This window comes from Rhea pennata, chromosome 4, assembly GCF_028389875.1.
Source record: "Rhea pennata isolate bPtePen1 chromosome 4, bPtePen1.pri, whole genome shotgun sequence".
NCBI classification, from domain to species: domain Eukaryota; kingdom Metazoa; phylum Chordata; class Aves; order Rheiformes; family Rheidae; genus Rhea; species Rhea pennata.
The window spans coordinates 50,086,296-50,110,665 of record NC_084666.1 but is presented as its reverse complement, the minus strand read 5'-3'; the positions used below and the strand labels follow the sequence as shown (position 1 = coordinate 50,110,665).

The following is a 24,370-nucleotide window of genomic DNA, read 5'->3' as shown; positions in this document are numbered from 1 at the left end:
AATGCAAAGGTAGCAAGTCAAAAGTTGCTAACTAATGGTTCAAGGATACGTAAGCAAAATGTACTGTTAATTACAGTCAAAAAGCATACATTAGAAAGGGCAGGAAAAGCTTGTTCATCCCTCTGCTGAATCTCATAAAGCGAACGAGATTCTTCTATAGCTTGTTTCTCCCTGCGTTCCTCCGGGGACAGGCCAAAGTAGTTACTATCTCTGTTACTCTGGTTCAGATCCTCAGTCCTCTCATGATCTGGTTTTCTGTAAAGAAAGAAATAAGACAGGATCACCTTGACAAATCCGATTACCATCTAGTATCAAATAAACTCAGGATCAAGAACAAGGAAGGAAAAGACAATTACATAGCATTGCTTATGTGATTCTCTATGCACCCAGATCAATTTCCCCCTACTGCAAGTTAAAAGGAAAGAAGGGAAGAGGGGGGAAGGGGAATTTAATCCTTGATTTATTCAATTTGATACTACTTGGAAACACTGTAAAGCAAACTGTAGGTATTAGATCACAGTTAAAAACCAAATTCCTACACTAAGTGATTTAATCATTTCTGTGCCAACTGTGAACTGACCATCCTCCTATCTGCTTTCCATGGTCACACAAGGGAAAGTTGGGAAAGAAGATTTCTGTAAATACAAGGAAATAAAGGACTTCTGCAAATACAGGGAAAATGCGTTAGAGTTTTCAAATGTCAGAAGCATTAAAAAACTTGCCAGAAACTAAAAAGTTTCTGAACTACTTAACTGAAGTTTTTAGGATACTTATGCATTCAGGGGGGTGGGGAGAACCTTACAGAAGTGACAGTCTCAAAAGATACTCCAGTATCCATTACTCCATCTGGAGTTACGGTGCAGAAAAGTGGTCAAATACATAAAGAGTTTGTATTCAAGTACAGAATAGCCTTTTAGATAGGACCGAAGGAGAGTGGCAATTTTACTTTACTGCAGGAACATAATGAAGAAAGAAGATCATTGCCACAAACTGAAGGCAAAACGATGTTCTCATATTCCTTCCAAAACAAAAAACCAAACCACTCTCCACAGTGCTTTATCTAACATACAACTAAAGTAGAATCCAAAGTGTTATTTATCAGTATATCATAGAAGTTACAATAGGAACTTTTTCCAGTATCCTGCAAAAATATTTCCCTCTGGTAAAGCCATGAAATCAACCTGTATTGAAGGGTTTACTTCAGAGTAATGTATCTTAAATTTATATACTCAATATTTTGATTTAGTTCAGTACTATAAGCTAACAAAGAACAGACATTCCGCATAGCGCAAATAAAACATAAAAGGGTTTCCTGTGAGAGTATTCCCCAGGTAATCCAGATGAAAATCCAAATGGCTCTTTCAAAAGCATCTCTTAATACAGCATCTGCAAAACTGACATGAGTATCATGTCTAACATTCTAGCTAGTTATCAGCTGTAACCTGTGTCAGTTCTCTGAAGCTGAGGGCAGATCCTAGCCATGCCCAAGAAGTGTTGAGTAGTGTCAGTCACTGCCCCAGCCCTAAGCTGGAAAACAACATCCACCTTCCAAGCAGCAGCATCAGCCTTGTGCACAGTGGAGGGACGCCAGGGGAGATGCTGCCAAACAAGAAAGTAAGTGGGAGCTCATGATAGCTGCAATTTTGAAGGAGATAAGAAAAAGTTTTTCTTCTTTTTCCTGTTCTTGTATGTATTCCTAAGGACTCATAACACTTAAGAATTCAGTAGCAACATATTTCAAAACAGCATGTGGGAAACATCTGAAACAGGCACCTGAGCTGCAAGAAGGCTGGCTAGAGTCCAAGATAAGGAAAATACTATTTGTTGTTTTACCTCACAGTTTGGGAAGGATTCCTGCCTGGAGCTTTTTGCTCAGTTGAGGTCTGATGAGATTGGGGTCCAGAACATAAGAACTGATGCTGCCTGGTTCCCACAGTATGCTGAAGTCGAGGAGGTAGTGATGACTGGGGTTTTATTGGCTTGCTATGATTCTTTGGCCCTCTGCAATCTGCATCTATGATACAGAGGTGAAAAAAGAATAGTTTTTTTTTGTTTGTTTTGTTTTTTTTAAACTCTACAGGACAAAACCTCTAACGATAAGGATTCCATCACTGAAAGACAGGTACAATCTTACCAGGCTGAGCATTCTGCCCCCATGTTGGGAAAAACTTCTTTATCTTCTTCCCTGGCACAGTGTTCCAGCCCTCCATAGGAGAGGTTTGTGGAAGAGGTTTAAGGCTCTTCAGTGAGACAGTATGCCTACAAAACAAGGAAAGGAGAAAGGGAAGGGAAGGGGAAGAAGGCAGAGGGGAGAAAAAAAAAAAAAGAAGAAAACTTTAATACAAGACTGAGGCTTGCATAAATTAATAGCACATGTTTATTAAAACAAATGGATCTTCTCTTATTTTTGAGAATTATATATTCAAACTCTTTTGTTCTTTATAATTATACTCAAGCAATGAGTAACATTTTTTTGATTAGTCTTTGATAAAATTATGCCAATTTAACCAGTATTCAACAGAGCATAGATGCTCTACAGTAATAAATACATATTAAAATGAAAGTTGGCCTTTTTTTTGATAGGCAGGAAGTAGAGTTCATCAATTATTATTTGTGAAGTGAATACTATGTCTTTAGGACAGACAGAAGAGAACAGCGACCATAAAAAAGCAATATACTCAACAGGCAAGTTGATCACAAATAGTGCAACAGATATCAGGATTGAAAACCACTGTATTTGTGTTTTATATCCTAGAACAATAATTGCATTTTTAATTGAGAATACTATTAGGAAGTCCAAGTAGATGGTTACATTATTTGAAAGGCTGGCATTTAGTTCTGTAACGGATGGTCCAGTCAAGTTCAACCCCAATTTAAAAAGGCAACAATGTGCAAGGTAACTCTATTCTTAAAAGTTTTCAGCTCTCTTACAGAATGCAATCGTGAGATTAACTGGCATCTCCCCCTTTCCTCATTTACCCTGCCTAGAACCATTTCTTCTTCCTGAACTACATGGTTAGATATTAAATTCAACTGCATTAACCACCTCCCCCCCCCCAAAAAAAAAGGCTTACAGCAGAGTTCAAGATCACTCAGACCCACATCTCTACACCCCCACACACTCCCCTTTAAACAGCTGGCTTGCCCTGAGGTAGCATAAAGCAATAGCAATGATATAAACAGCAACTTGGCAACTTCTGTATGAAATTAGACAGAGCTAGTCAACCAACAGAGAACACTAGGTGCTTTCACAGGCCTTTTAATATGAAAAGCTTGCCACAAATCTGGCATCTAATTATTAAACACAAAAAGGAACACTTAATTAGGATAGTGTCAATCTGTTTCAGTTTGGAGCTTGTGCAGAAAGTGCTAGCTTAAGGTTTTTGTTTGTTTAAAGAAAGGAAAAAAAGAAAAAAAAAACAATAATGTAGTTACCAGTCTACTCTGCAAGTAATATGCAAACTGTATGGCAGTAAAACAAATTAAAAAAAAAAAAGCAGACCTTCCTTATCCTTTTTTACTATATTATTTCTTAACAATTTTGTAGTAGTACTGCTTCAAGTAAGGAAGTCAATACACAGCAATGGCTGAAATTAACTATGAACTGAAGTAATGCTACAGTTACCAAGGTACTGGTACTTGGCAGTCATTTACCAAAAAAAAAAAAAAAAAAAAAAAAAACTCAAAACAACAATAAACAAAACAAAAAACACACACCAAAAAATACATTAATCAAAACTACACTTACTTTTCTCCAAGCTCTTCTACAAATACAACAACTGGACCATTTTCCGAGCAAACTTCTTGAATATGAGCATTATAAAATTTCCCATTATGGTCTAAGCGCACCTAAAAAAAAATAAAAGAAATAAAAGATGAGGTTCAAAGATGAAAATGAGAGAGCATAACTGTTTAAGCTATCAGCAACATTAAAAATAAATGTTTTCCTCTGGGCAACAGAGGAATCTGAAAAATAAACATCAAGGAATTCAGTGAATGTATCAAAAACAAACCTTCAATCCATATCACTTACTCAAGAGAGAGAGGTTTCCTGAACAGCATTACTTAATGAAACTGCAGCTTTCAAAACTATATGGAACAGTTTAAAAGATATGCTTTACCAAAAATACCTCTCTTGTTCTAAGTCCAAAAGTTTCTTTGTTAAAATCCAGGTAAAGTGGGGGGGGGGGGGGGGGGGGGGGGGAGAGAGAGAGAGAGAGTGTGTTTGTGTGTGTGTGTGTGTGTGTGTGTGTATACACACAAATATAAAAAATATATATTTATAAATTATAAATAAAAACATATAAAAACAATCTCCTCTATTGACTTTGTGTTCTTAACAAAACTCAAGCTCATCAGAGAACACCAATATTTCACAAGTTACTCTTCAGAAACCTTTCTTAAAAAAAGTTTTGTTCACACATGATCATGTTATTTGTCTATAAAAATTAAACATTCAGTGTTCTTACAAGTCTTCTGTTAAAGCCACAAACTGAAACAGTCCTCATTCTGCATGACACTGCATTTTCAATGCCCAAAATATAGATCATAGGCCTAATCTGACTATCTACCAACATTACTATTAATGTAAGAATATTCAGTGTCCTAAAAAGAACCATAATTAGCTAAGTGCAACAGTTTAGTTAACGCTAAGGAATTCGAAAGGAACATCTTAATGCTATTTAAGAAGAAATAAGCAATATGTACTACAATTTTTAATAAAGAGAAGTTGTGTCTGTACATATCAGATAAGACAGGCCATGGGTAAAAGTACACTTTTGCTGCTTCTTTTTGACACATTCTTTCAACATTTCAGAAGGAAGAAGCCCCCCAAAAAATCACAGGAGAAATTCAGAATCTGCAGCAGCTAAAACAAGCTGTAATTGCTTTAAAGAATTAATGACACCAGAACAAAGCCACTTTACAAATAATCATCTCCAGAGCTCAACATCAATACAATCAAACTATGATATTCATTTAGTTCAAAAGTATTTTTTTTTTTTTATCATAAAAACGTTTCTTCAGAGGGACTAAAATAAACTACCTCAAATGCACCTACTTCCCCATACAGTGGCTAGCACTCCACAGCGTTCACCAAGGACATACCACTCTGACAAGCCTGCACATACTTGCTTGCATACTTAAGTTTAATTCTACAGTCATCTTATTTAACCTAACTCTTGCAGTTAAGCACCTAACTTTCTAGACACCAAAATTGTAACGATCAAATTATGTTCTCCAACACCCCTTTTACATGTACGCTTCAAATCACGAACACTGACCATTATATAACGAGTGTACATTCAGTTGAAAACACAAGCAAAAACATTTAAGAAAAAATAAAATATCAGAACAGTTAACTAAAAGGGGTTTAAAGGGCATTTCTAACAAAACTAAAACACAGTATTACTTACTTTACATTTATCGCCAACTGAGTATTGCATGACAGCAGCAATAGAAAAATCTTGTTTTTGCTGATCTGTAAGTATATCGGCAGAAATATTACAGTTATTTTACATATAGTACAAGAATTACTTCAGTGATACAATAAAACTGAAAATCCCAGTTGTTTAGGCTCTAGATCTGCGCACTGACTCACCTGTGGAGTACCTGTGCCTAAATCCAAACTGCCATTTACATCAGCGTACTTTAAAAGGGTGCCACCTTAGTTATATATCAGCTTGCAAAAGATGTTATTTTAAGTATTCATTTACTTACCCCATTTGGATTGTAGCCAAACATCATATTCAACATTTCTGTAAACTGATGGGTTGAGTGATTTAAGGACTTTTTTAGGCAAGACCAAGAAGGTAGGATTCCCACTGCCCTTAAGGTGCTGTAGGGAATAGAACAACATACTAAAGCAGTTGACCACACAGGTATTTACAGTTTTCTACTTATGAATCACAGTACTGAAGCTTTAAATTGAAATACAAAGAAGCTGGAAGTATATATAAGCGTAAAAAGCTTTGAAAAAATATAATTCAATTTCTTTAAACATATCGGAACAAAATTAAGAACCAAACAGCAATAAAAAGGGCACTTCTGATATATCAAATACAAATGTTACTTTTCAAAGAACCAAGTAGTTTTTAAACATTGCATGTTAGGAAAATTAGAAACTCAAAATTATCTCAGAAAAACTGAACACTAAAGAAGTAGAGCAGAATACAAATTATTTGGGAGAAAATAAATCTTAACGTATGAATACCTTGTTGCCAGAAAGAGACTTTAATCCATTCATATCACTAACTGTTGTAGCTTTACTCCTGTAAAAGGACAGAAGAAGCTATAGTCGTATAGTATTACAAAGGATTCAAAATCAGGTAAGAAATATCTGGAAAGGGTAACTTTAATACTTTTATCCACTTCTCTTCATATTTTTCCACATTAAACACCTTATGAAACATTCATCTCCTTAGATCAAAAAGCTAAGCTTAAAACAACTACATTACTGTACTACGTATAACTAAAATTAAGTTATATATACCTAGCTAGCCATCAGTTAGAAGGAAAAAAAAAATCCTTCCTCTAAAAGTTTTGAAACTACATATAAAAGCACAGAAGCCAACAACAGAAGAAGCCGCCATCCTAAAAAGTAACAAAAACCAAACAAAAAAACCCCACTCATCACACCCACCACCCTCTCCTGATTAGTTGAGTCAGGCCATTCTCACTCTTATTTTCTACACCTGACATTCCACAAAGAAAAGTATTATCCCCTAAAACAGTACTTCCCTACAACAGCATTAACTTCTCCAAAACAAAACAGCTTAACTTTTCAATTATATTCTATCAAATGCAACTTTTTATGAAAGATTTTCTTTCAGAAAGTTAGCTGATAAAAAAGCTAAAGTCAACTTTAAGACTTAATAAAAGTAGCAAAATGTTTGTAATTTGGCTTAAATAGCTCAAGAGTCACACACACAAGCTCTTGCATCAGGAACACATACCGTTTAAATCAAAAATACTAAGTGTGATGCTCTCAAGTGACTAAATGACCTTCTTTACAAATGTGCCATGGAGCTTAGCAGCGCACTTTAAGAATCTCAATACTGACAGAAGGTAACGCTTCTGTATATGAACCCCAGGGAAGCTCCAAAAACAGAGAAGAAATGTTAGAGGGTGGAAACCATTGTTAACTACAATAATTGCTCCTGTAGGAGAAATATTTTATTTTAACTGGAAAGGTTCCCTGCTAATTCCCCCCTCCCCCCCCACCAAAAAAAAAAAAAAGAGAGAGAGAGAGAGAGAGAGAGAGAGAGAGAAAAGTTAATCCCTGTCCTGAAACTTGGGCTTTCTGACTTGTAACTTCCATCAGCTTTCCCTTCCATGTTTTTTCAGCATGAGGAAAAAATCAGTTCCTGAGGTCTCAATAAAATCTTTCTGCCACGTGCCACACTGCACTATAGCAAAGCCCTCAGAAGGGCTTTTAAAGCTTTTCAGCGGTAAAAGGAGGCATGCTGCCCTAGCATAGCATAGCTTCCATAGCTTCAATGGAATTTCACACAAAGTAGAGTTTTAAGAGTAGTATTAGACAACAGAAGAAAAATTGCTAATATGTAAATACAAAACTGACAAAAAGTTACCATGCAATAAATATAAAAGTAATTAGTAAGCCAAAAACTCAAGTAGCTGGAGTACCCAGGTCCAGCAAAAGAAATATAAACCCATGAACACACTCACTTCACAGAGATCAAAGAAGAAGAAAATGAAGCAAGTTACATAATCATTTCTCCACCAGCTACATCCAAGTGCTGTTCTCTATCCAACAGACATTTCAACCCCCAAGATGTGGAAATAACACAAACTGGATTAGATTCCTCTAACTCTGTTAAGTTTCACGAGCAAGTCAAGTAATTCTCATGCAGTTACCATGCCCAACTTGCATACTGGTAATTCTCCCAAGGGATTCTGGTGTTTTAAACAGAAAGAGGGACATGCTACAATGGCAGTATTCAGTTTACATAATTCCATTATGTAAAGAGGCTCAAAGCCAGACTGCAGAAAAAACAGAGGAACCAATCCTTCACTGTACCTATCCTTAGCTACAATGAAGATTAGGATTCTACCACCCACCATAAATTCAAAGATCATCTTTAATGCGCATTGTCCACAGGCAGCTTACTTTAAGATTTAAATTCCAGTTACCTGTAGTTGTCATCTTCTGAATCTGAAGCAGATACTTCACTGCTACCATTACTTTCCTCTGTCACATCAACAGCACTAAGCTCTGCTATGATTTGCTTTACATCTGTATCAAATACCTTTTCATACAGCAGTTCATACAGAAGAGCTGGGGAAGGGAAGGAGAAATACAGAGGGCAAAATCAATTACAAGGTAAATGGGATTTTACACCACTGTTACAGAGACATTTCAAACTATTTCAATTAGGAAAAGCAAGTTTTTGAAGTGTTAGCTGAAACAATGAAGGCATTAAGAGCCAAAACAGCTGCAGCTGCTACTGTTTAATGGTTTGCATGCAACTACTAGAAATCAGGTCTCAATTGGCTACAGCCCTGTAACTGAACTGGCATACGGGCAAAGTTTTCGGGAAGGTTCAGAACTCATGCTTGTAGAGGGTATCACAGTGGCTCAAACCTGCTTAGGGCTTTTGGGCATTGCTTTAATATAGTAAAGAAAATCTATGAAGATGGGTGGTTGGTGCAGTTTTTGCTTTTTTTTTTTTTTGCACATGCAACTCCTGTGACTTCTGTAAGAAGTTACATACAAGATGATTTGCTAACAGCCTAAAGTTTGCTAGTATGAAGTACAAAATTAAAACTAGAACACTGACCAGAGACAATGCGACAGATTAAATAAAAATTATGGTGAACTGATTTTATAAAGCACTCAAATCCAAAGAGACAAGTAAGACTTTTTCTTTTTGTGTAGATCTGCCTCAAAATCATGACATAGTAAAAATTCAAGACTTGAAAAAGTCAATGATTGCATGATCTTGCAATTGGAAAATAAAGCTACACTAAAATGGTAATAAACCTTCATATAGATCTTTTTCTCTCCAATTGAAAAACAACAGGGATCATTTTAACATTTTTGGTGAAAATATACACTTTTAACTAACCAACACAATACTCACACTGACAGAGAGCAGCTCTTTCTGAATACTCTATGGGATAAACAATATCATAGTGGTTTCCATTTGAGAAACACAGCAATACCTTTAAAAAAAAAGAAAAAAAGTTTTGTATCTCACTTGATTTTTAGTAGGAACATTACTTCCCAAATGGCATTTGATATGCCAACACACCCTTTTGAATTTCAGTATCTCAAAGTATCAATAAAACCCTATCAAAAGTTTTAGCAGGTGTCCTTAAAACCTAGTCAAAAATAAATTTAATATAAAGGTAACTATGTGAGTCGGTACCACTAGCAATTTTTTTTTAACATAATTTTACATTACTATGAAGGTATATTACACCCAATTATGGAACATTTATTTAAAAGAAACAGCATGCGCACTCCCTCTCATACATATATATACGTGTGTGTGTGTGTGCGCGCGCACACATTATATACATATATATACACACACATATATGTATATATCAACAGAACAGTTATCATAAATAGATACAAAAGAAATTAAATTGAATTTACAGAGCATTTCATTGTATTGATTAGTAAGTTTCACATTAAATTATTTGTTGTTAATTACAGCAAATTTGTCTTAACTCAAAATAGCCTCAAATTTTTTACCTTATCAGAAAAGCCATTTTCAGTTACATGTGAAGGAGAAACATTTGGTTCCCGGTAGATTATGAAGTCTTTCCTAAGAAAAAAAAGTACTAATTAAGAACTCACATAAAAATACATTTCAGTAAAAACTAGAATATTCCAGTCAAGTTTGAGGAACACACACCAACCACAGAATACACTTATTGGGAAAAAAATACTGAAGAATACACTTATTGGGAAAAAAAATACTGAAGAATATTAGTGCAGCTGTCTCTAGTCAGGAAAAGGTTTACTTTTGTGAAGTGTGGGTTCTCAACAGAACTTCAAACAGTCAAATATTTACATTTGACAATACCAGTGTTTAGTATTATGCTTCCACTTTTCTGCGTGTGAAGTTTCTGGGCAGCACCATGTCTTCTATGATGCACCTCACACAAAGGGGAGCCCATGGTGCACCACAGCAGTTCTCAGCCAACAACATCACAAAAGAGACTTAGCATAGACGCAGCTAATAATGATTAAAATACAGATTTTGTTTTTGTCCAAGCTACTTCTACCCCTCTCTCTCTGCCCAAGCATTAAAACTGCTTGCAAAGTTGCCGTTCCATATTTCTAGCCACATATTTAGTATCTTCTTTTTTCTTTATTATACAAATCTGATTTCTTGTCTCTTTCCGTTTCAGTGGAGAAACTTCCAAAAGCACTTGTGCAACAGTACAATCATTATTAGTCCCAACTCAGCAACATTTTCAGATACATACTTTTTGATATAATTATTTTTTTTGATAGTTATGTCAGCTTTTTAAGAACACTACAGAGGATCTGTTTTAAAACATTTGCATGTTATTCTATTTGCCTCAATTTGGAGCTGTCCCAAAAATGTTCCTGTAACCGTTCCCAGTACAAAAAAAGATTATGAAAGTTTGATTAGTACAAAGCAATAAAACACCTCAGAAAAGAGCAAGAAAGAAGTCAGTGAGGTTGAGCAGAGTTCAATATGGTTTTACTGTAACAGAACACATCAGCCTACCACACTAAAATATACCAGCACAACACACACTGAGCCAATGACAAGTAAAACACACTAATAAAATAAAAAAAAATAGAACAGCATTCACAACATTTTGCCATTTGGAATCCACTGGGACAAAGAGGAGGTTGATTTTATCAAGAGAACCAGGAAATGCTGGTATTCTTCTGACAGCTGAGCAAATCACCCAGGCAACATCTGTACTAGCAAATTCAGCGTGCCCAAGGACCCTTCTGGGCACTGAGGCCAAGTAACAGGGAACAGCCCATATCTATGCTAATAAACTCTTCTCACCTGCCAAAGCAAGTTCCCGCAATCAGAATGGTCCACGCAACTTTTGTGCTCCTGAACAGCACCCAGAATTGCCAGGGGAGCCCCGGTAACGTAGCTGCCAAAGCACGCGCAGGAGCGTGCGGACTGCCCAAATGGACAGTTCCTGGGTACAGCCCGAGGCTCTAACACTGTAACTGTGTCCCCAGCACCTCCAAAAATCATGCTTTCCCCGTGTCTCACTGTTTCCATCTATGTGGTGAAAAGAGCCTCTCCTGCATTTTAAAATTGATAATACACTACAAGAGACATGGAGATGGCTTAGTTTCTGTTCCTCTACAGATGAAACTCTACAGCAAGAGTGGGGTCCAATGTCACATAGTGTTTGCTGGACTTGAATTCCTGGACTTAAGCTGCCAAGAAAAAGATTGGTCTGTTGTCTTCAAATGAGAGAACCGAAGCATACTTTTTGATAAGTTGGACTGAATCCATACAGGGCATGAAGTTGGAGTGTTGGAAGAAAGCCATCATCAAGGGTATCAGTCCAGCATACTTCTTCAAAAAGAACTTAGAAAATTTTATTGCTGCAGACTAGGTTTTGGTCCCATGCAGTGACTGCTTTCCCAGGTAAACTAACTCCACCTTATTACATTTAAGATAATTAATACTACAGACAGTTGGACTGATAGAGTTTAGCAAGTTTAGAATGTACATTAAAACACTTTATTTCGTTGCATTAAAAGTCAAACGCCAGATGGGATTCAAAGGAACAAATACAGGAAAAGCCACAACTGATATTGACAGGACAGGTTATTTCTCTTTTATTTTCTAAAAAGGGAAAGACACTGCAAATCTTGGCTTTTCTTTTTTTTTTTTTTGGTGCCATAATCTGTCACAACCCTAACTCGATTTATTTTTTCCCTATTTATCTTTGCACATAATCCTTCCTTTGAATTCTTTGCGCAGCAATCCATCTATTCCTTCAACTTCTTCCTTGCTCACACTAGCAGAATTTTATAATTAGTCTTGCAAAATTATTAAATATACTCACAGGCACAGTTTTTGGAAGGGAAAAAACCTTCCTAATACAATTCAGAAAAGCAGTTGAGAGGAACAAAATTTCCTGACTTAGGAGGCCACATGCTTCAGAGAGGTACAAAAATTTACTAGATAAGAAAGATCACTAGATGTGTCACTAGACTTGCAACACATCTGAGCAGTAAACCTATTCACATTCCACTTCTGTCTTACACTTGAAGACTCTGAAATTCTCTCTCTCCTCTTCATTTGGAATAGGACAAGAAATTTATTTGTTCTGCTTTCCTTCAGTCTGTCAGCAAGCAGGAAGAGAGAAAAAAAAATCATCAAAAAAAAAAAAAAAAAAACCCAACACTTTCCTCTACTGCCATCACCATTCTTACTTTGCCAAGGCTACAATATTGCATTTTTAATAGAAACCAGTTCTCACATGTTTAACTCTGCAGTGAAGTACCTGCAGTTGTAGCTATGCTACAAGCCTCCCCACGCCTCTAATGGGAAACAGAAAATATTTTTTTTAATTAATACCAAGATAAATATAGGTTATTAGCTGTGGTCCTGGATGCCAACATGCCATGACTTCAAAGTAAACTTTGCTTCTATTTCATCAGAAGACTTCTCCCACGACCAAGAGATACAAGAAACAGATGGACAAAACCATCCAGTTTTGATGCAATGAAGCATGCAACTTTGTCGACTTAAATTGAGGCACATCTCTCTACACCCTGGCCTTGTCTAAATGTAAGACTCTATATACATTTGTCAAGTCAAATCTTACTCTCACTTTCAGTCCAGTTCTTTCACTCATCCAGCACATGCACAACTTCAGTCCCATTAGCCACATAAAATGCAATCAAGCATAGAACTTTGTGCAATTTCCTGCATTTTGCACTCACCTAAGTACCTGAAACTAGTATTTCATTTAACTAGTTTCTCTCCTTATGTCAGTTGTCTGATCAAGAGTTAAAGCACAACAGCAAAGTCATTAATTTACAGTAACCATACTGAAATACTAAATTTTCCAACTGATCTACAAACAGCAGAAAGAGAAGCTGTTATACATAGCTCTCTCTTGTACAGTAATTAGAAAGCTCAGTTATTATAAAAGCATATGTTACTTTGTAAAGTAAGATTAGCATATAGGATTGTATTTACTTAAAACATACCAGCAAAACTTTTCATCGCCAAGAGGAAAGTTTGTGCACGAATGCTGAAACATTTCTTAAGGTTATCTCAGGCTATGGACCTCAGCAAATTCATACTACTTATCTGCGCTGAATGAAACAGAATAAGCTACAGCAGTACACCAGGTAGCCTTATAGCAGTGCACGTACCTTCACACTAGGGGATGTACGAGAATGGCTTTCTAGCATACAGCCTACAGTAACTCATACCAGTAAACTACATCACAGAGTTGTATGGAGGAAATAAAGAAATAGGTAAACATCACATCTTAGTAGAAGGGCTATTATTAAAAACTTGGTGAGAACCAGGAAGAGGAGGAAAAAGAATCAACTGTAATACAAAAAATTATGATATGAAAATTAACAAGAAATACTAACAGTATGACTACCCACACGCAGCTGCAGGTGAGACATGTGACATTATTGCAAATTATTCAAATCTCAGATTAGATGTCACTTTCAAAGCTCACTTTCTATTTTTATTTAATACCTTGACAGCTGCAAGTATATTTTACATATATATATATATATGTACTTATAAATATATATTACATAAATTTGTATATATATATATTTATACATAAATATACACACTCTCTCAATATTTACAGATATAAAAATATGTATATATTAAGTGTATTACATTATTATTCTGCAGAAAGTTATATGTCATCATATCTTTTGTATTCCAACTGATTAATTAACAGAACAACTGAATTGATTGAAACAAGCTAGTTCATCGTAACAGAACTCAATAAAAAATAAATAAATTTTTCCTTACTTGTACATAAGAGAAAGGGCACTTATTTCTACTTGTCCAACCCATTCCTGTATTAAAAAAAAGGAAAAATTAAGTTCAATCAAATACACAATTATTATACTTCTTTATGTGCAGGTAAATAGAAACAAGGAATCATTATCAAAAAATTAATATGCTGACACTGAACCTGGATTTCTGCCAAATATTTTGACTATATTAAAAGGCATATTTTAAAATAACAATAATTATTCCTGTAAAGGTAACATGTAGAAGTTAGAGGTTTTTTCCCCATGTAGAAACTACTCTGTATAAAAACAGAGAGAACTAAGAGAGAGAACTAAGAACAGCTACTAAGTGCAGAGCTATGATTAAGAAGTATGACTTTGAAAGATGACATAGTATTTTTATCTTTCTTTTGTTAAACAGACAAGCGGAAGGCTAGTGTATCAGAAGTGATTTTCAAGAAAAAGTGTTGCATTTATCCAGTGCTTTTTAAAATGTTAATCTCTTCCTTCAAAAAATGTCTGGCTTTGTGGGCTTTAAACTAAAGAACAACTGGAACAAAAACCTTGTGGCTTAAGTCTTCTGCCTAAAACAGAGACAACTAGCGTACAAGTATCTTGACACAGACAGCTGAAGTGCTCCAAAACAAAGTGAACAGATCACTTTCAAACAGCTAAATTAATACTGTAGTAAAGTTGCACTTCTGATGCAAACAGCTATATATTAATACCTAAAGGACCAAAAGTCTGCCTTTTAAAGCTGTTAAACAGTGAAGTGAACACTGTAATTCAGACTCAAATCATTAGAAATTTCTTGCTTTCATTACCAGTCTAATTGCATGCTCCAACATGACATCACAGCTTTCTTACAATTTTTTTTTCCTAAATTAAAAGCAACTGAAATCAAACGTGGGCAAAAATTTGTAGCAGTCCAGTTTTTTTAAATATTTTTTTATATATAAATTGTGAATACAGCTTTAAAATATAAAATAACTTAATTTCTTTAATCATATAAGAAAGCTACCATATGTTTAATTTTTCAAAAAGATTTTTTTTTTTAACATTAGTAGGTATGTAGGGAAAAAGCATTTTCTATACACATGCTGCTCTGCTTTTACTTCAGTGCAGTTTAGCTGCAGAGTAAGTTCTACTGGAAAATAGCATGCCTTACTGTTTGGCATAGCATATGATCTCAGGATATGAACATCAAAACTTACAATGAAAAATTTTGGAATGAACAAAGCAAGACAGAACTCAAATAGGCTAATGGCCAAGTTTTCCCCCTTCCACCACTCATTTTGGAAACTGACTTCATCTGGTTGGCCATTCTAATTAGGGACTTTGCTGGCATAGCAGAAGAATCATGCTTCAATTTCTAGGATGGGAAAACGTAATAAAAATATATGTACAAACTCTCTCTTCAAAAAAAATAAAAATTTACTGTATTTTGCAATGCTGTACTAGTCTAACATAAATTGTTAACTCCCTAGTCTAACACAACTAAAAAAAAGTCAATCCTGTTTTTAATCAGTGTCTTTGCAACAGCCCATGATTATTGTTTCCAGTATTCTGTATATCAGTAACTTTTTATTTGTTACCTAATCTATCCTTCAAGGCTAGCTTAAAGAAAACACTAGTCAGGTTTTTTGTTCGTTCGTTCATTCGTTTTTTGCATTTGCAGAGGCCAAAAACATCTGGATGCACATTTCATGGAAAAAAAATTGTTTACATCAAGATAACAGAAAATTCCATAACCTTTTGCAAAAGGGAATGTGCACATATGTGTGTGTATATACATATATATACATATATATATGTATATACGTACACACACAATGCAAAAGCTCAGTCCACAACTTCTAGGGGAAAAAAAAAAAAAAAAGATTACCTATCAACATCAACAAAATACTGCTTTCTGTTGTTAGTCAGGTTTAACATACCTGTGGGTTTTCCAAACATTTTAAGTATTCTTCAAATGGCCCCTCTATGAACTGTATTAAAAAGTACAGATTGTTATTGTTATTAACATACAGGATTCATAGTCTACGACCCACTATATCAATGGTAAAGTACCTTTAGAAATTAAGACAACTCTATCCTCAAAGTGCTCACAATCTAAATATAAAGCAATGCAGAACAAGGCAATAAATAGTCAAGAAATATAGGTCTGAGTTTCAGACAGCAAGAATATCAACAGCTTTTGGAGTTGTCACAGCAAATATGAAGTTCAGTAGGCAACGGAAAATCCAAAAGAAAACAAACATACTGTGAAGCAGGTGTTATGGGGAATTTGTCCGAAGCACGCAAAGCATCCCAGAAGGGAGTGTATGCACGATTATTCAAGAATCTTGTTAATAAAAATTAGCAGCTATGGACAATCAGGAATGGGAGTCACTTTTTTTTAATAGAACTTCAGTGACACATATAACGTGAGCAGGTCATAAAGGACATTGGAAGTAAAGGTAGCTTATGTTTAAAGCAATGCAGAAAATGGAACCCAATGAAAGGATGCAAAGGGGCAACATTTTAAGAGTCAAGCTAAGAAAGCAATCTGTTCAGCTACCCTTAACATATATGAAAAGGGCAGACTGTTTCTAAATAACTTCTTTGATTTAGCTAAATACAAAGATCCACAGAAGTCCAAATAAAGAAGTAGTTCCAGTTATGAACTCACGTTATAGGCAGGATGGCCTCTTTATCCATAGTTATTCAAAAGAAAAAAAGGGGGGGTAAATAAGGAAAACTGAGTGGAGTAACGAGATTGAGAGTGCCACTTCAGCCATTCTGAACTTGGGTTGACACTGCTGTTCATGAGGAACATCAAAAACTCTGGTCAAAGTTTTTAATTTGGACAGAACAACTGGGTGCTAAATAAAAACAGGCAAAGGATATCAGCAGAGTAGAAGTGCAGTATCCGAAGTAGTAGGAACACTAGGAAGTGAGAACAGACATGAAAACGCTTCAGCCCTACACCTGAAACACCTATTCTGAAAAGCCTAAAAATTTTTATTTATTTATTTATTTATTTATAAGAGAAGTTTCTTCAGAAGGACAGGGAAGATGGGTAGAGGAGAGGTCACATCACACCTAGGTCAAGTTGGAGGAGGAGGTTAGATTTTATACATATGGAGACCAGAAATTTGAGCAAGACCATGTCAGCAAAAACAGCTAGGTTGGACATCACAGTTATTCAGCCAAGAAGATGGCAGAAAAGAAGGCAGGAGGGAAAAAAAAAAAAAAAAAAAAAAAAAAAAAAGGACCACATACACATGAAAACAAAACAAAACCCACACATTTAGTCAAAAAGCCAGGCAGGTCATTATATTTCAAAAAGCTACACAATGAAATAACAGGGCTAGACAAGCAGATATTGAAGTGAACGGGGTAATTCTTGAGTGAGAGAGAGGGATGAAAGAGTCAGCACTGGAGGGAGGAAAAAGGGGTGAGGGAAAAAGATCTTATTAGTTATCAAATGGACTGGAAGCAAAGGAATCAAACACTCATAATGGCAAATGAAAACACTAGAGTCAGGACTACATTATTTCAGAGAGGTTCACTATATTTCACCTTTTTCCTTCTTGAGAACTTCCATATTATTAGTCACCAGTCACATTTGAGCACAGGGCAGTTTGTCAGAAATTCTAAAAAACATACACATCTTTCTTTCTATTTACCTTCTCTATTTTATCCCAAAGTACATATAAGGCAGCCTTATTCTATTCTGGATCCAAATAAATTTAGAACAGAAAAAAGAACCTGAGCAATACTCCTTCAGTAACAAATACTTACATACACCTCTATTGTGGTTACCTTGGAAATTAATTAAACAGTACATATACTGGAACACATTTAAATACAAACAGGAGCACTATTATTTACTATCACTTCTTTAAAAGGAAAAGAAAAAAAAGATATATATTGTTAGCATTGATGACATCGGCCAAATACAGATGAAAATGATAGTGTGGCAAACTTTTCCTTCCACAGCCATGGACATAAACTTTTTTTTTTTGGGGGGGGGGGGGGAAGAGGGGGGAGGGTTGTTTTGTTTTTTTAAAATGAGCATTTGATTTCCTACTCTTCCCACACCCCTAGTCCAAGCAGTACAGGTCTTTCTCTAAGCTTATGAAAAAGTTACTACCAAACGAGTAAGTTAAGTTAAGGGCACAAGCTTCAAAAAGCATCAACCAGCACACAGGTACCACAAACTCTGTGGATTACACAAGTGGAAGAAATAAAATAAGATTTTTAAATACTCAGGAGAAAGGAGAAGAAAATACATATATACTTACTGCTTCAAATTTCTCCCTATTTTTCCGAAGATAATCAACACAAGCCATCCTAACATCAATATGCCGAGACTGACAGTTTAATACCTACAAAGGGAGAAATGGAAGAAAATGAAACAAGCCATCCTACATCAAGATGCTGAGACTGACAGTTTAATACCTACAAAGGGAGAAATGGAAGAAAATGACACTAGTTCTTATGATTTTTGATGTAAGCACATAAATAATCAATTTCTGTATGCCAAACACTGCTTGGAAATGGCCTATTTTTACTTCAAGAATATATAAAATATTTATTCGACAATGAAATATTTATGTACATAAAACTTCAATTACTTAGCCAAAATTAACAGCAGAATTCACAAATATACTAAATTTAAATATTCAATTCTAGGAAAATTTATTGAGAGAAATAAGTAGAACAGCATTTGTTGTTGTTCTCTGGCACCTTTGTAAATGACTGCAGTTAGTTGATGAAGTAAGTTTTTGTTACTGCAGGAAGGGATGAAGAGATCAGTTACTAGTATGTACTTGTCAAAATGAAATCCAACCAAATCTATAAGAGTACAGTGTTAATTTCCTTGATTTAAGAGGTGTAATTCTATTGTCCAAGCACTTACTTGGAAGCCACGAATTCAGAATCCAACGCCTGCATTCTACTCCTTGTTCAAATCTCCATCAGAAAATACTGCTTTAATCATGGGATCAGAGTTACCTCCAGCATGATTTTGTCTGCATCCCTACTACAATATAGGGAAGTTCCAGACAATTTAAATTACAGCATATCTTGCAAATCTTGCACGCTACCCTCATTTCAAAACACTTCCAAATTCAGATCAGAATGTTTTCCTGTATGAAGGGTACAGAGACAAGGCCAACCTCTGGATAAACACCTACTCCCTTTGAATTGAAGACCCTTTCTTTAACAAAATATGAATGAAATGCTCAAAATTTAAGGCGAATTAAAAAAAAAGTTCTCATTGGATTGAGAGGGAAGTCTCCTCTTAATATTTCAGGTAAAAACATCACAAGATCAATGCATTCGTTATTCCCTGAACATAAAAAAAGAGTTAATTTCAGAACAATAATGGACACTTGACTGAAACTATAAAATTTTGTAGAAAAAGTTATTAAAAAAAAGTGAACTGCGTACTAGCATAGGAATCTGGGCTCTCACAAACAGAAGCACCAGAGCTCCCACTGCTGTTTGTCTGTATTAAAGACAAGATGACACGGTCACTTTTTTCCTTTAAGTTACATTGAAATGGGGGAGGGGAGAATTCAACAGGAAGAATAACATAAATTGTTCACTTTCTCTGATTTTACAATAAACCACTTAAAAGCCTTGTTCTTAGTTAAGCTCCTCCTGCTAAGTCAGTTTAGGAAACAGTTTTATATGAAGCTATTGTTCCCAAATGCTGAAATCTTACATGAAAAATGTAGGGGGGATGAGGATGTCAAAATATAAAAGCTAAAATTTTCTTAACAGTACATGAATGTAGTACACATGGAATACCTCTCTCCTTGAGATACTGCTTTCTTTTCCTAATATATGATTAGGTCACCCTAACCTATACCTGTTTGCATTTTAACAATTAATTATCACCCACTAATGAGAACCCCCACTTCCCAATCTTTTGTGCAAAGCAGCTTTGCTTAAAAAAAAAAAGTTACCTGCTCAGCCACAGCTCTGAAGAGACAGGATCCATCCTTGGCAACTCTCTTTCTATATAAGCCCTGAGATCGCAAGTAGCGGTCCATAGAAGCGTCCCCAGGAGTGTCCGTGCTGCTGCCTTGATGACTCTGCTCCCCGCCATCTGGTTTACCCGCCGCCTCCATGTTTACTGCTAAGCGCTGCAGATGCTCACTGCACCTCCTAACCCCACATGGTGATGCAAACCCACAGCTCTAGGGCCAGGTGAAGGAAACCGCAGCAGGTGGGGGTGGAGACCACCAGCCTCTCTCAGCACTGGAGACAGCAGCAGCAACAGGAAAAGCCACCCGCTTCACGTTATCAAATTGCATGTGAGAATCACGGAGAGAAGGAGGAAACTTTCACTGCACAGCCTGGACTTCTAGCCCCGTAAAAACGTCGCTTGCAGGCTTCTCTAGAGGGCCTAGCAGCGGTTCCTGGAAGCTGCTACAGCAAGGTCCCGATCCGACCTCTTCCTCTGGGCAGAGATTCCCGGCGTTTCCGTAGATGTGCTCGCACTCGGGCTGCAAGGCGGAAAACAAAAGAGAAAGCACATGTGCTACCACCGAGGGGAGGGAAAAAAAAAAAAAGAAAGAAAGAAAGAAAGAAAGAAAGAAAGAAAAAGTGCAACCTGGAGTTTATTTTCGCTTTCAGCCGGAGCCCGGGCGCTTCTGGGAGCTGTAGTCCCGGGAGGGCAGGAAGCGGAGCTGCCCCGGCCCAGGCCCCGCCGGCCGCCCCGGCACCGCGCGCCAGCGAGCCGAGCCGGGCCCAGGGCAGGCTGCTGAGCCCCGTGCCGCGCCGCCCAGGGCTTCGTGTGCGTGTGACACTGCATTATGCTAGAGCTCGTTAGCTCTAGTGACACCGGGATGGCCACAGACTAAACCCCTCTCCTTATATTTATTTTTCTCCCCAACAGATTAAACTGTAAGATTATTTTTGCAGTTCAGTGACAGGAAAATGGAAGTAAAAGTGGGATGGTACAAACAGTTTAAAAAAAAGTAATCTCCAGTATTTCTTTTAGTAGCAAACAGCAACTAACATGCTTTTAATTATAATAAAATGAACTAAATTTTGCTTGGCATTTCAGGGACAGGCCTTAGAAGTTGGGGGAAGGAAAGATTTCAGTGAACAAAATCTGACAAGGCAGCCAGCTTTCCAGTAAGACTTTTCTACTGTAGATTTCTAACTTACCTAAGGGAAAAGCTAGAAAGCTCTCAGTGGTGAGATGGGATCACATGGGTGGTAAGTAAAATGTTACCAGTTACTCTCCAGTTTAACTTAACAGATTCTGAAGTCATAGAGTGGGGAAGTGGGAAGGAATGAATTTCTGGTCACTGATCTTAAGGCAGACACTGTAAGAAGCATCAAAAAAATGCCTTATCCTCTCTTTTGCTACCACCCTCAAAATTCTCCTTTCTGACAGTTATATGAAAATCCTAATTTTTACTTTCCGACAACAGAAACAAAGCCAGGGAAGGCTATGACTGAGGCTGTGATGTGACAGGCAAGAATTACAAGCCCGGCTGAGTACTGCAGAAGCTCTGTATAAGCAGTATCACACTTCCTTTTCCTAAAAGGCCCAGGTTTCACAGAATTTGCCAGTAAGGAGCTAGTCTAGTGGAAACAGATACAATTGCCCAGTGGTCTCTGTAAACAAGCACAGAAACTAAGAGAAGTAAAAGGAAAGTCCTGATGACACCTGAGGCTCTAATACACAGGGAGCTGATTAAGCAGTGAGGGGATATAAGGGCTTTAAGACAGGGAGTGTGAAGTATGAACGCTAGTGAGGGACTGAGAGAAGCCCAAACTTCTCCCCAAAAGGTGGAAAGAGCCCAATGCAATGCTGAACTGTAAACTATTGCTGGCACTGACTCAGCTACCACATTCACTTAAGAAATCAAAGATAACAGATACTCCATGTGACAGTTGCTTCTTCTGTAGATTTAGGTGGTAAGATTAGATGCTTTTGTGAATTATCCAACTAGTGTCCAGTTACAGAGCTTCTTAGGAACATTCCATTTTTCCTCATTCTATTAGTCACTTTCAGTGCCAGATGTATCCTCTAACATGTTCACAAATTTGTCTTCCCTCATATTTCAGCCTTTTGTCACTGTGATTCAGAAACTGGTTAGAGGAAAGGCAAATGCTTTTCATCATGTCTGTTAGACTCAAAAGTGCCTTTATGCATGAGATCACCCAAAATTAAGATTATATGTGACAGAATGCAAATATAGTTCTGGTAAGTGAATAAACTGATAATATTAGAGTCACATAGCTGTCAGTTCCCCCAAAGCCCTCTCTTTTTCTGTCCAGCTCCTGAAGTCAATCAGGCAATGATCATCCACACAGATTTTTGCTCATGTACTGCTATAGAAGAAGCCATTTATTTCTAAAAAGGTGAAGCTCCCCCTGAAAGAAATCTGATCAGTATATGCGCAATTTCAAAGCCATATGGAGAAACAAATCAATCAAAAGGCACCTGAAACCTTTCAACATTTAAATGAATACTCCTTCAAGGTAAAGATGACCAAATTGTACCCCAAGTGGCTTACCAGTACTGTCACAAAACCCAGGAGTTCCAGCCACTGGTAGCTCCTCTACACCAAGAGCTAGTGCCTACACAGTCAGCTCAGGAAACTGACTCAAGCTAATAACTTTTTTAAAAAAAATTATTGGTTTTATTTTTAAGTCAGGATCAGCTTTACGATTCAGTTCACTGCCTGGCTGTGCTAACACTTGGGCCAGCACCAGGCACGGGGGCACCCAAGGGTGGCGCATGACCACCTCCACCGCCTCACGCCTTCACGAAGCTGCAACCTTGAGGAGAGCAGCTCGCGGCCAGATTCACGTGCAGCCTTCCCCGCTCCAGAGAGCGCTGATTAAACGAATATAAAGCCATAAAATAAATCCTTCCAGCCGGCAAATCTCGTTGGGGAGACTCAGGGCGACCCGGGGTCCTGAGGAGGGTGGGGGAGCAGCCCGGGGCCTAGAGCCGCCAGCCCACTGCAAGGGCAGCGGCTTCCCCGGCCCGGCCCGGCCGCCTCTGCCCTGGGCACGGATCGGCGCGGGCCGGGCCCGCTCGGCGCCGCCGGAGGGGCCCAGCCCTCCGTGCGGGCACACGCACACGGGTTAACCGCCCCCCAACGGCCACCGCACGGGCCCTGGATCCCCCCCCCCCCCCCGCTGACTGGCACTTACCGGAGGGGCGGGCGCGCTCCCCCCTCCCTCCCCCGCACGGCGGCTCGCGGCAGCGGCGCCGCCTCCTTCTCGCCTCGCCAGGGCCCCGGCGGCGGCGCAGGCACTTCAATCTCCCGCGGCGGTCGCTCTGCGATGATGCAGCTGCGGCCAACCCCGTCCCGGTCTCGCCCTCCCGCCTCGCCACTTCTCATCGCTCTTCTACACGCACACGCACACACAAATGCGCGCGCGCGCCGGCGCGCACCCGCACCGCTCGCCTCCTCCCTACCCCCCCCCGGCCACAGTTGGTTTGTCCCACCGGCCACACCTGTGCGGGTGGCTGTGGCTCGTACCATTTGTCGCAGAGGGGAGGAAAGAGCCGGTGAGAAGCCTCAGGGGCTCTGGGAGGAAGCGGCACGTGGCGTGGGCTTCCTCTGAGCGTTTTTTTTCCTGCTGGGCGGCTTTAAGGAAGCGGGTGGTGCCGAGGCGAAAAGCAGTCGCCCGCGCGTCCCCCTCTCCCTCCCCCCGCAGTGGTACCGCCCAGGAATGTGTCCCTTCCCCCAGAGCGCTGGTGCCCGCGCTCGGCTGTGGCGGCGGGGGGAAGGGGGGCGCGTGTCCGCCCGCCGCGGCGCGCCGGGGGCTGGGCTCAGCGCGGCGGGCGCGCCGTGTCGGAGCTCGTGTGCGCCGGGCGGGCTCTGGTTGCCCAATTACAGCCTGAGGTTAACGCGCAGTTCAGTGTGCTGCTGTGCGATCCCTTCCCCGCCACTCGCAGACACCCGGCTCCGCGAGCGGGAGTGGGGCTGTTTTTTCCCCTCTGTGGCTTAAAGCGTCCCCGAAACAAGCGGCCTGAGGCACCGCGGCGGCTCCTCCACGCAGCCAGGCCGAGAAAGCGGCGTGCGCCGTCCCATCCCCCCGCCCCTAGGGTCCCTGTCACGGACGAAGGAGCGAGGCTGCAGCTGTAACTTAAGAGATGCCTTTCCGTGCTTTGAAGGGAGGGCGAGAAAGCCGCGGGCGCGGGATGGATCCCTTTTAACGGTGGTCGTGTCGCAAAAGCCGCGTGAATCCGGCCTAGCCGCACGCCCCCCGCGGAGGGCGCGCCCAGCGCCGCGCCGCGCCGGAGCTGCCGTTGGAGCCGCCCGCGGCGGGCGGCGCGCGCCGCGCCCTCCCTAACGGCTGCCCGCGGGGGGAGCGGGGCGCGGCTGCCGCCGGCCGCCCCTGTGGCCGGGG

General features: G+C 39.0%; 1 protein-coding gene across 9 annotated transcripts in view; it reads right to left on the bottom strand.

Annotated features, from left to right (window-relative positions):
* OTUD4 (OTU deubiquitinase 4) overlaps positions 1-23,352 on the bottom strand; it is a 34,569-nt gene extending 11,217 nt beyond the window's left edge. For 5 of the 9 annotated variants that reach the window (XM_062573904.1, XM_062573907.1, XM_062573908.1 and 2 more), the window contains exons 1-15: positions 23,165-23,352; positions 19,948-20,490; positions 18,277-18,360; positions 15,925-15,975; positions 14,004-14,050; positions 9,722-9,794; positions 9,102-9,183; positions 8,152-8,296; positions 6,212-6,269; positions 5,719-5,836; positions 5,415-5,479; positions 3,749-3,849; positions 2,135-2,259; positions 1,834-2,014; positions 90-255 (exon numbers count right to left, since the gene is read on the bottom strand). In XM_062573904.1, the coding sequence (XP_062429888.1) occupies positions 90-255; positions 1,834-2,014; positions 2,135-2,259; positions 3,749-3,849; positions 5,415-5,479; positions 5,719-5,836; positions 6,212-6,269; positions 8,152-8,296; positions 9,102-9,183; positions 9,722-9,794; positions 14,004-14,050; positions 15,925-15,975; positions 18,277-18,360; positions 19,948-20,112 (1,461 nt within the window). In that variant the 5' untranslated portion in view covers positions 20,113-20,490; positions 23,165-23,352. Of the gene's footprint in view, positions 1-89; positions 256-1,833; positions 2,015-2,134; positions 2,260-3,748; positions 3,850-5,414; positions 5,480-5,718; positions 5,837-6,211; positions 6,270-8,147; positions 8,297-9,101; positions 9,184-9,721; positions 9,795-14,003; positions 14,051-15,924; positions 15,976-18,276; positions 18,361-19,947; positions 20,606-23,164 lie in introns of those variants that run through there. The other 4 variants (XM_062573909.1, XM_062573910.1, XM_062573906.1 and 1 more) reach the window with 3 other exon arrangements.
* Between the last annotated feature and the right edge of the window lie 1,018 nt (positions 23,353-24,370).